The sequence below is a fragment of the Scatophagus argus genome, chromosome 16 (genome assembly GCF_020382885.2).
Source record: "Scatophagus argus isolate fScaArg1 chromosome 16, fScaArg1.pri, whole genome shotgun sequence".
NCBI classification, from domain to species: Eukaryota; Metazoa; Chordata; class Actinopteri; family Scatophagidae; genus Scatophagus; species Scatophagus argus.
In genome coordinates, this window is record NC_058508.1 from 3,271,222 (window position 1) to 3,283,571 (window position 12,350).

The 12,350-nt window shown below is 39.0% G+C and overlaps 1 protein-coding gene across 3 annotated transcripts; it reads left to right on the forward strand.

Moving 5' to 3' along the window:
- The first annotated feature begins 279 nt into the window (after positions 1-279).
- prr15la (proline rich 15 like a) lies at positions 280-8,815 on the forward strand. Of its 3 annotated transcripts, none has more exons than XM_046416436.1 (2): positions 280-571; positions 6,855-8,810. In XM_046416436.1, the coding sequence occupies exon 2, from the start codon at positions 6,884-6,886 to the stop codon at positions 7,241-7,243; it is 360 nt and encodes a 119-aa protein (XP_046272392.1). In that variant the 5' UTR covers positions 280-571; positions 6,855-6,883; the 3' UTR covers positions 7,244-8,810. The 3 variants fall into 3 exon arrangements, with proteins under 3 accessions (XP_046272392.1, XP_046272393.1, XP_046272394.1); XM_046416437.1 differs by lacking the exon at positions 280-571 and adding an exon at positions 595-842 and having other exon boundaries at positions 6,855-8,813; XM_046416438.1 differs by lacking the exon at positions 280-571 and adding an exon at positions 1,865-2,008 and having other exon boundaries at positions 6,855-8,815.
- The last annotated feature ends 3,535 nt before the right edge of the window (positions 8,816-12,350 follow it).

Sequence of the window (12,350 nt, forward strand, 5' to 3'; positions counted from 1 at the left end):
AAAATGTGTCAGAGAACCACTGTAAAATGAGTGCTATAGATGTGGAGAAGGAATAGCCAGTGTACAAAATACAAATTGTTTGTTTTGAGTTTTGACATTTTTGAAAACATTTTTTCACTTCCTAAATATGACGATATTCATTCATTCAAATAGGTTTAAGGTTAGCAGATTAATTGTTTCAATAAGCAGTGACAATAGCAATAAGCAATAACAATGTAACAATGTGTGTGTGTGTGTGTGTCAGTGGGAGGGGCCAGCCAAATCACCTGTAACTCAGCACCTAGGAAGACAGAAAGACAGACAGAGGAGTGAATGTGGAAAGAACAGAGGGAGGAAATACGGAGATGTAAGGATATACAACAACAATAAATGACAAACCAGGGGACAGTAACCATGGTGTGGACTACCAACAACTAAAATATGCAACAGGGTGGATGACATCAAGCAATTCAGCATTTGCAGAGGCATATTTTTCAGCAGATATACTCAATTCACTGCACCCTGAAGGTGCCAGATGTAACTTCACTTCCAATTCTGGTTAATGCAGTTGTGGATGAAGAAGAACACCCAGGTGAGACTTAAATTTCATTTTTCCTGACTCTTTGGTGTTAAGGTTTATTATTAACTGGTCCCGTGGAAGCAAAGACCTCTCCAAGTGCATTTAAACACATTCCTGTCTCTGATGGCAGTATAGCAGAGGTCAACAAGACAGGGAGCGCTTCAGTAAAAGATTAAACTCAGGGATGAAACAAAAGTTTTCATGCGAATAAAGGCTGGAAATTGATCCTGAAACCTTTTGAAGTCAAACACAGCACGAAATAGACAACATCCATTTCAGACAGGTGAGTCTATAGCCTATAGCATTACAGATCTGGAGGGGGAAAGTATACTGATCATAGATCTAGTTTTTACTTTACTTAATTAGCAAAACATATTTCAGGAGGAGGAAAAATAAACTGTGTGTATTTTCACAAATCCACCAAAACAAAGTAGAAAAGAAGGGGCCTTATGGTTATATGGGGCAGTCGTGGATCAGCGGTTAGGGTGTCGGACCTGTAACCGGTGGATCGCTGGTTCGATCCCCCGTCCCGGTGTCCATGGCTGCGGTACCCTTGAGCAAGGTACCTAACCCCCACTGCTCCCCGGGCGCTGCACGCGGTCGCCGACTGCCCCGGGTTTGCTGTGTGTGTGTGCACGTCACTTGGGTGGGTTAAATGCAGAGCATGAATTTCGTTGGAGTGAGTTCCCTCCAATGACAAAATATGTCACTTTCTTTCTTTCATATAATCTTTAATTAATGTTTCATTTTGTATGTACAATCCATGATCAGAATAGATATACATGTCATTTGGGACTTTCAAGAGCCAGCGAGACGTGCTCATCTCTCCATTGTTCTCTTAACTGATCCACCATCAGTCAAGACATTAAAGCAGATGAGCTCTGGTGACCTGATTTGTTTTTGTGGTTTTTATTTTTTCTGTTATCACCCACATCTTACTCCCCAGCAGAAATGCTTTTTGGTACTTTGTTGTTTTGTTGATGCAGTGGTCTGGATTTTCTTGTCCAGGGTGTGTACTTGCTTAGTTTGCCATCAACAGCCAATTAAATCAATCAACTCTGTCCTCCCTGAGGACATGCTTAATGAAACCAGATGCAGAATATCAGAAGTTAATACTCACCCTACAGGCCCCTCATGTTTTATGTGATGGGTTTTTTTATATATATAAATAATCAGGAAAGGAGGTCATTAATAATTTCCCACACTGCCTTGCACCAATAACAAGCCAAGTGCAAAGTCAAAACTAGCAACAGACACTTGCAACAGGACCACTGGGTTGGTAGTTCTAGTAAATAAACACTGAACACTGATTGTGACTGGGTAAGGCAGGCATATGGGTGGTAAATCGATCCTGTGGCTCCATCACTTGTTCACTACTGCACAGAATCTGACTCCAAATGATGTCACCCACCCCTGCAAGATAGCAGTACTTGTATCCGGGATATTCTGGCGGCTGGAAGCACACACACATTGTCCAGCTTTATGCATGTGGATGATCAAGAGTCAGAGGGCACCCTTGGGCATCTGGATGAGACTCACCAGGTCTTACTGTACCTCAAATGGAGACACATATGTGCCTGTATAAGACAATTAAAGCATCTGCACAAAGCCTCATAGTTTACAAATTGAGAAAGTCCAAGTAGGCGTGGGGGTCACGGGTGACAGGTGGCTCTCACACAAGTCTTACAACCACAAGACTGGAGAGTGTGTTCCGTGTAAAAGGAAACACAGGTCAGTGATCTTTTCCCAAGTCTAGCCACATAGTTTTAGGGTCTATAGACCAAAGAGCTATCTGATGAGATAAACAAAGGCATAACAAAGCGTCTGTATGTGACAATTTGACATAAGGATTTGTTGTTATAAACTGCTCAGGCCATACGGCTGAATAAAATGTTAGCACTGCAGGTTTTTAAAAACCACAGGTATGTTACATTTTTTGTTTCATACGTATCACATGAGCATTTCTACAATATGTGTCATATCATGTTCAGATTAAATGTACATGAGCTGACTTTCCCATGTGGAAGTGGAGGGGTTAGAGGTGACGTGATGCCTGGGTGTGTCAGCTGCCAAGCAACCAACCAACAAACTGGCTCATTTTTAGCAACCATTGGACCAGATTGTTCATGGGAACACTGGCAGATGTTTTTGAGGAAATGTCAAATGTTTTTGACACATGTTAAGGATGAGAAAATTATGAGACCTTTTCCTAATCCTAAGTGGGTTTTTGTACCTAAACAGTGTCATGACACAAACACAAAACTGAAAAGTGAATATGATCCCTGGCTTGCTAACTGACAATTAGCAAGAACTTCTCTCTTGAATGAAAGTTTTTATTGAATTGATGAGCACACAACCCAGCACAGAGAATACAAAAGGGCTGGGGGAGCTATTATGACTGACTATGCAGACTGGAGTGTGGAAGCAGGCCGCTGAATGCCAAGCAGGCTCAGGACTTGCTGACTGTATGTACTGAATCTGACTTTTGCATGCAGGAAGAGGACAGGAGAAAGTGGTTACATCACTGAGATAAAAACAAGCACACATTCACCTTGTAGTAAGTGAATGATTCAGACTGCTGGCTGTAGTTGTCATACATTTGTTATTCATAGATAGCACAGGGTTTGCTTTTGAGTGGTAATGCAGTGTGACATACCACATATGTCCATTTTCATCTTTACTGGTATTGCCCATTAAACCAAGTGTGGAGCATTTATGTGGACACAATTTGGCAGTTTCTTTTTAATTCATTGAATGCATCAGGTTTGGTCCTACCTGCCGGGCAGACAACCTTTGAACACTCTCTCTCATGTTTGATCTCTCTCATACACACACACAGAGTAAATATTGCAGCAGGTAACAAAGTGACTACACCCAGACAATTGTACCTGCAGTGTTTTGATGATTTATTTTAACTGTGATTGACCCTCAGTGACTTCCTCAGTTACCATTATTAGGGGGAAAAAAATGTTAGTGAAGTTAGTTTTTTTGGTTGGTTATTGTTGTCAGTGCTAAATGTATCCAACGACCTCATGTGTTATTCGCATTTGAGAAAAACCTTGCAGTATTATAATGAACGTAAACAACTAACATGGCTGTCATTAGTACTCACTGCTGTCAAACTAGCATGTTAGTATTTTAGCTACACTTTTTCTGCCCTTCTTGGATGGCTAGTTTGCTTACAGCTTTTATGGCTTTGTTAACATGCTAATGTTTAGCAAGTGCATTATCATGTTAACATAAAATTAGCACTTGGAATAAAAAAAAATTTAAACACAGCATAAAGCTGAGTTTCATGGAAAAGTTACATTCGCAGGTATTATCATAAGTAAGAAACCAAAGCATCAGACAAAACGAAAGACTAAATGTTTAAAATGTTCTTTTCAGTTGGAAATTTGGGTTGCCATCGCCACCACAAGCAAAAAAATGGCTACCCAACATTCCAGCCTACTGAGCAGTCAAACACAGGGCGTCTGGGTAGTCAGTACCCGCCATCACTTCAAAGCTTTATAGAATCTACATGAAAAGGGTCAAAGGAACCCAAACAATAAAAAGATAACTGAGTATATCACATCTTTATGAAATAGAGAGACAGACAGACAGACAAACACACTGACAGACAGAGAGAGAGCGAGACAAAGAGAAGAAAAGAAACAATAAAACAATGTGGTTTAGTTTCTGTTTGCTCAGCTGCTATAAAAACTTGCCCTGGGGCCAGAAGGCAATCGAAGGCTGACCTTCTGCCAGTGTGCATGCCAGCGTTAACAGATAACTAAAGTTAATCTTTTTAAAGTCCACATAATGGAATAGTTAAGCAAAGTGCTGGTTGGTCTCTGCAAAAGGTCAAGTCTTAGTGTTAGTAGACCATTGCAGCCATTTTAATTTCATTTAATTTCCTTTGTTGTTACCTACAGTGCTAATGGCTTACGTCTACTTATGCTATCAACATAGATACTATTTCATAGAGTACTTAAGCTCTACATGGTGAAGCCTACTATAAAATATATGGATACCCCTAAGTCGTTTTGATCTGTGGTCGTTTGTCAAGGTTTGCACTTGACCCCCTCTTTCACATTAAACGACCAGTTTGACATTTTGGGAAATACTTGGTTTTGTCCAAAGTTAAACAACACCAAGAATCTGCAGCTGTCTGAAGAGGCATTCGGACTAAATCAGAAAAAAAAGCAACAGTGCTTCATCTGGGGCCTCCATAATGTAACCTCAAGGATTTTCATTTCAGTTTCATTTCAAATCTTTATTTCCCCAGGAAATAAACACTTAAACACTTGTCACTCTATTTAGATAATAATTAAAGGTCAAATGTGAGTGGTTCAGGGCAAAAATTGAATAAAAGGCTAATATTCATAATTCTGTTTTCAGTAGTGTAAAATCACCTGAAACTAAGAATTGTTGTATTGTTGTCACCTTTGGATGAGCCTTTTATGTCTACTGAGGGAGTAGCTGCCATGTTTCTACAGAAGCCCAGAATGGAAAACCCAAAGACTAGCTCTAAAGTGTGCCTTCTGCAGTTTTCATGCTTTTAGACGCCGCCGCCATAGGGGAGGGGGTGATGAGAGACATTCAGTCGCTTGCAACCTGCAACCACACTGCTGAAGAACACTAAATCCTAAACACTGTCCCTTTAAGTCTGAAGTGTAAAATGAAGAAATGTAAGTCAGCAACATATTAATGAGACTTAAAGTCTGGTATGTTGGCAGCTCTGCCAGGACATAGCAGAATTTTAGCTAAATGCAAACATCAGCATGCTAACATGCACCCAGTTACAGTGTTAACATGGTGATGTCTAGCAGGTATAGCGTTCACCATGTCCACACCACAGTTTAATGTGTTACTGTTTGGTATTTAGCACAAAACACAGAGTGCAATTGAGGCTGATGGGAATGTCATTAGCCTTTATTTATTATTTCTCAGAATAATTGAAACTTTGAGGTGATGGTGAAGTGAACTGTCAAAGGGTCAGAGAGGTCACAGCACTCTGGGCAGACTATCTATTTCATTATCTGAATCAGATAATGGCAATTCATCCAGGATGGATGTGGTCATATTTCAGTATGCATCAAAATGGCAGACCAGCAAATTCAACATAAATGCATGACACTTGCATAAACCTACCAGGACCCATAAATATCAAAAACTAAAATATCTAAAAACATATCTTCTGTTCTGTCCATATAAACACTGAAGTATAAAAATGAGATTTATGGTTATATAGGGTTATATAGTAGGGTGCCCATGCCAAACCCTTGCACCATCTTTCATTGTCGGCTATAATTTATGGGTACAGGCACATACAGGCTCACATTCTCATCCTTACAGGAGTTACAATTACTACTTACCAGTGAAAGCGACACAATCTGTCTTTAGGATTACCATGTTGCCCTTGTACATCACATACGTTTTATTCCTCTTGCTTTACAACTTCTGTCATCTTTAAAAACATATTGGCTGTCAGGTTGTCAGTGAATGAAGTGATTTGTTCAAATTTTAGACCAAAATGCTCTTCCAACATTTTTTCAACAGTTTGAGGTTGTTTCCTGTTTCAACAATGCTTTCATGCACAAAGCCAGCTCCATTAGTAAAATAAAAATTGTTTGTGGAAGAACATGATTGGCCTGCACAGAACTCTGACCTCAGCCCCATCTAACATCTTTGGGCCTAACCTTATCAAAATTATCAGTGCTGGACATCACCATGGTTTATTATATCTTTAAATGTCTGCAGCCAGGTTCTAACTGAAACTACAGGAGTGGATGCCCATTAATGCCCATTGTGTCCTAATCATATGTTATGTTGGCTATGGCTATGGCTGCAGTGTTAAATGTCCACACATATTTGGCCATATAGTGTATTTTGCTATCACTGTAACTGTTATTTTGACCCCTCTTTTTAAGATTACTACATAGATGACAGTAGATGCTGAATTAACAGCTGGGAAAGATCAGCTTTAAAATTCTAGTCACATACACATATAAATACATAATGTACATACATATATTCACATATCCTCTGAACTGAGCTACTATGTGTTTCTCTTTTCTCACACACGGTAACCTGAGCATGTGTGCATCCACACCATATGGAGACTATTGGATTACACTGAAATATTAACAGTCATGTCATGGGTGGGTGGATAGGTGCTCAGATACACACACACACACACATTACAAACACACACAAACGCTTAGATACATGCAATTTGTGCCTTTCAAATACCTTTTTTATTTAACAATTTTTTTATTTAATTGTCTTTTTGTCCCTGTTTCCTTGTCCCCAGCTTTCCATCCATCCCACCATTCATCCATCATGGCAGATCCTTCTCCAGGCTGGTGGAAGCTGACTTTCCTGAGGAGAAAAAAATCCCAGCCTAAGGTTCTATATGAAATCCCTGCAGAGTTTGTTTCCAATGCCACCACTGGCCAGCATGGGTCTGGAGCAGCTACCGGAGCTGCCCACCCAGAGGACATAGTGCATGACTCTCAGCTGGATGCCCGACTGGAGAGGATCGTCGATAAAACATCAGCCAATAAGGGGCGTCACGTTAAGGTGTCTCACTCTGGAAGGTTTAAGGAGAAGACGAAAGTGAGAGCCACCCTGGCAGGGAACCCAGAGATTTTTCCAGGGTGCGACCCTATGAGGGATGAGAACGAGAGAGCTGGGAAGTGATATACACACAAACGCTGTAAATGAATGGTAATGCAAGCACATAAAGACTTAAAGACATAAAGATTCAGTTGCAGATGCTCACAGTGAGAGTTACAAATTTGCTGTTTGGTTTTCCGCTCTCTGCCCCCCTGATTGAACCATAATATCCAAATGTGGTAAAACCTTGTTAATCTTGTTTCGAAATTAAAAACCCAGTAGAAATGCAAACTCTAACTTGTGGAAATAAAATGGGCCTAGTTTATATTTCTGTAGAGAAGTGGGAGCTTTTCCCATGCACTTCAATACATCTAGTGGCCACTAGAGGAATCGTATCTTGAGGTACCAGTTTCAGCTTTGGTGGTTGCAGCTTCATCGACAGTACTTTGACAACTAGTCCACTGTATTGTGTAGATTCAATAAAGTCTGTAGTGTGTGAAATGATGTGCGATCCCGAGCACAAAATAACGGTAGGTACTGTGGCTGACTAGCACTATCTAATTCTAGCTGGCTAGTGTGTAAGCAAATGGCTGGCCAGTCATAGTGGACAATTGACCTTCCACCTCAAAAATGTATTTGTCTTAATGATATTGCCACACAGCAATCCTGGAGATGGTAGTATTCTATTCTACCTGTACACCCTGTACCATGAGCAGGAGGAAAGCAGCGTTAATGGGCCTAACGGCTCATTTTCACACCATGACCACTCAGCAGGTTTATCCAAACATGTGTCATTATATATCTTAAAATTGTTTTTTAAAAATTTTCAGCAGCTTTTAAACCTGAAACATTTTTGCCTTGGTTGAATATCGATATTTCATTATGTCTTACCTTTCAAATTAAGTGGATTAACATACTGTCACTTTGACATGTTGCTGGGATACTAAAATGCATGAACTGTGGTTTGCCTTTTTTAAATGAAATCAATCAAATTTTCATTACAGTATTACAATTTTAGCAATGCTTCACATAGAGCTATTTATTTGAATATGTAATTTAACCTGTAATTTGATATGGGCATGCAGAGAGTTTGGAGTCATTTCTTGATCTGTTCAACTGATGGAGTTGTGAATCTTGTGTTGACAGAAAATGACTTGGTTTGGCCAGAATTAACATTAACATGAGTAATATCTGTCTACAAACGTTCTGCACTTGCGCAGATTTGCAGTAGATGACAACCACACTGCATGCTTAGAATCTAATCACAACAGAAGAGCCAACCTGCACACAACCTGCCAGAAAAAGCCGGTCAGAAGCAGTATTGCTCCAGCTAAACACCTTAAACTATTCACTTCAACATTCCTCTGCTTTGGTTTTTGTCTTTAAGTTTGGCTGAGAAGCTTGTTTTCTAGATAGATGTTAGTGTCTCTTATAGTATCTGGATTATACTCAACATCCAATCAACACATAAACTTCTGCCACTTTAATAACACTATCAGTTTTGATTCTGGGTGAAATTAATGTAAAAATGTTGATATTCTTTTATTTTTCCAGTGCTAAAGTGCTCTCACAGTTGCTGTGATGATTTCAGCTTTATATGTCAATGCTGCAAACTTTTTTTATATATAAATGTCTTTATTGCATAAATAAAATACGTCTGATTATAAAAGCATATTTTTTTGTTCTTGCATTAATATTTTAAACTTATATCTGCATCAAATGGGACAGCTATGAGAAGTGCACAAAGATGAGTGTTCATTAACAATATGAAACTGTAATTTTATCTGCATAGTTCTTGTGGTCAGTTAAAACAGGCAAATATTACAGGAGTAACATCTGGGCCCACTTTGAGCCCGAGTTAAACTAGTGCTTTTTAACTATAATCTAGCAGTATTTTAATATTGAAAATTTCGATGTTAATCTTTCAAGATCAACAAGAATGGAATTGCCATCATGTAAAAGGCGGTACCAATTTTTGTGGCGTGAAGATCATTTGAATGTAAATGTCAGTAACTACTGCAATGCAATCTAAATGCATCTAAATAAAACTCAGAATATGAATAAGAACTATATGTGCAATTTTAGTAGTCTTACTTATCTTGCATAAATAATTCAGTAGCACAGATGAAAATACATTTTTTTTGTTTGCATTACATATATATATATATGTATAGGTTCATTTTAGGATGATAATCAACAGTGGGGAGAACGTCTTGAAAAAATAAAATCAGTATTCCTGTGTAAATTTAAGATGAAACATCCTTTAAAATGTTCATGTGGTTAATGTGGCTGAGGGGGATTAGTAAGCTAAACAAATAAGAAAGGACCAACTTAACCAACTTGACCAACTTAAAAAAAAGAACTTAATTTGCTGTTATAAACCCACAGGGAATCTCTTGACTCTGCAGTTTCCCTACAGCCACAAAGAGTGTGTTATTTCAGCTAATTGTTTCGGTCGTGCGGTCTACGATTTTACTGCCTCCAGCCACAGCAGACTGCTGTTTTCAGAACGAATGCTTTGAACATGAAACCACTGTACATTTTTTGGCTCAACACTCAGTAACTGACCGACATTTAGCATAGTGGAGCTATTTAGCTGTTAAAACTCAAATATTTCTGTAAGGAACAGGTCGAGACCAGTGCAGAGCTCGTCAGGCCACCAGAAACACTGAAATTCTAACTTAACAGTAAAGTTAGGCGGATCAGTAACTGATACTTGCTGGTTTGAGCTGTTTCGTTCAGTTCAGCACAAAACTGAGCCCATACACAGACACAACCAGTCCTGGTTATTTCTGACTCCAAGCATCAGTATGACATCACACCAGCGTGTGTCCTCGTGTCACTGAGAACCCTGTGGGTTCCACCATGTGTCCACTAGGTGGAGCACATTATCTGTGTCGACCACAGGCCTCGGCACAGAGAGGTATACTGCCGAGTGTGTGATGCACAGATTAAATTACAGAGTGAGAATTCAAGCATAACTATAAACTATAACTCTATAAACTATAACTATAACTCATCGACACCACCTCCTATGTTAGGATAACCTACAGCCACAAAGTCCATGTATTATTCAGACCTTCTCACAGGAGATTTGCTTTGTCAGCCGAAGCTTCTCCACTTTCTCTCTCCACTCCTTGGGACTGTGCAGAAAAAAACTGCATTTCACAGACAAACAAAGACACACCTCATGTAGGAAGTTGATGTTTGATGCTGCAACAACAAACCAAGAGCGATCGCAGTGATGGCAACTCAACTGTACATTTAGAAAACATTATTTGCGCTTTGAAGTATTGGAAATGTCAATCAGGAAAGCAAAGTGAGGGACAGAGAGAAGAAAACAAGCTTTTTTTTTCCCCACTAACTCAATAAGTAAAGATACTAATGTTGGTTTATGGCTGTAAGACACAATATGTGTCAGCTTTACATTATTCAGAACACTGCAGAGGATTACTTGGTTGTGTTTTGCTGTGTGTTATGAAATATTGCCTAACAGTATATGGGAAAATTTAGCAATTTCAGATGACAAAATGATTTACGTTTGCGCAAGGGTTATTGTCTTGAACTTGGTCACATTACTGACAATATTTAAAGTTAGACTTAGATTAAGGTGAAATTTGCACAAAGTTAACATACCAATGATTGCATTTAAGTTCAGGAGTGAGGAATTCCACATTGTTAGCTATGGTTGCGTTTGGTAGTAAGGAATTGCAATTGAATTATGATTAAGTAGTCAGATTACATGTACATACTAACATGCTGAATACGTTCCAGTGTATATCAATGCGCCAGTATGCTCATTTAATGTGACTGTAAATGTAAATGTTCAATGCGCTAAATGCAGCATATTTGCATTGAAAATGTTCAGAAGAAAAAAAAAATATTTGTGAAACTTGCATTTTTGTGACTATATCCATTTTTTAGCATAAGCTAATATTTTAAATGTTTGATTTTAAAGCAATCTAAAAGTTTTCTGATTAGGTTGCACTGATTTGTAACACAGTGGATTACACTGCTGATTACACAAATTGCCATGTGATTCGTTCTCAGTAACTGACTACATTTCAAAACAACTCATGGGCTAGTTTTAAACAGCTCACAGAGAGGCTAAAGATGTCAACATGTTAAGTGCAACAGAGCCATCTGGTGGACAGATTGAGGAATACACCTTCAGACTAGAATTCTGGTGAGATCTGACATCTGTGTTGCCTGAAATCATGTGCAAAGAACAAGTGGCCATCAGTTTCTACCAGAGGATGAACTGGTTGACAGCAAGCAAGCCTACGTTCAGTGTCCCTCTGAGGCCAACATCAAGCAGCAGATCAGTCGGTCCTCAACAGAATGTCCATTAACTGTCCCGTCACAGATAATTGCTGACACAGAACAACGACCTTGGATTATTCTTGTCAACATTTCAAGCATTGTCTCTTGCACACTTACAATTATAGCTGCTGATGAAGTTGCCAGATGTCAGATGCATATGTGCCAACATGGATGTCCTTAATGGGAGAGTCCTCTGGGTGGACTCATTTCAGGAATGCAGGAAATTGAACCGCAGTCTGGATTCGTTCCTCAGTCACGTTTAGGAAATTCATTAATTTTTGGAGAACGCAGAGCCCGTGGAAGCAGACCACAGAAACAACTCGCACAAAGTTCAGTGCAGAATTTCACTGAGAGGAGCTGTGGGTGACAGAACACATCTTCTGAGACATTCCTTGACATCAGCTTATCAGGGCTGTTTAAGGTCACAGTTATTCTACCGTATACTTGTTGAAATTACATTATTATATTATCTGATTATTTCAATTGATGTGATTCTTTGAAAATGCAGTTATTTATGAGAACTCAGTTGGTACTGAAGTCTACTGTCTAGTCAAGTCTACATGCTAATATTGCTAATAACAGACCATATTCGCATGGCTGCCATTTTCTTCTGGGGTGGGAAGCTCAAATGATGTCATACCACTATGGTTAAAATGGTAATGAAGTGTATTGGAAATACAAACAATATCTTTATACAAATGAGCAGGTCTGATCTAATTCTAGAAAGCCAGGACTGGATATTATATAAGCTTATGTTATTTTAATATGATAAGTGGTAATTTTTTTATTACTGTACATTTTTATTACATATTACACAGGTGTAAAACTCAGATTATTGTAAATAAAGCACACACAAAGACCACAAGGA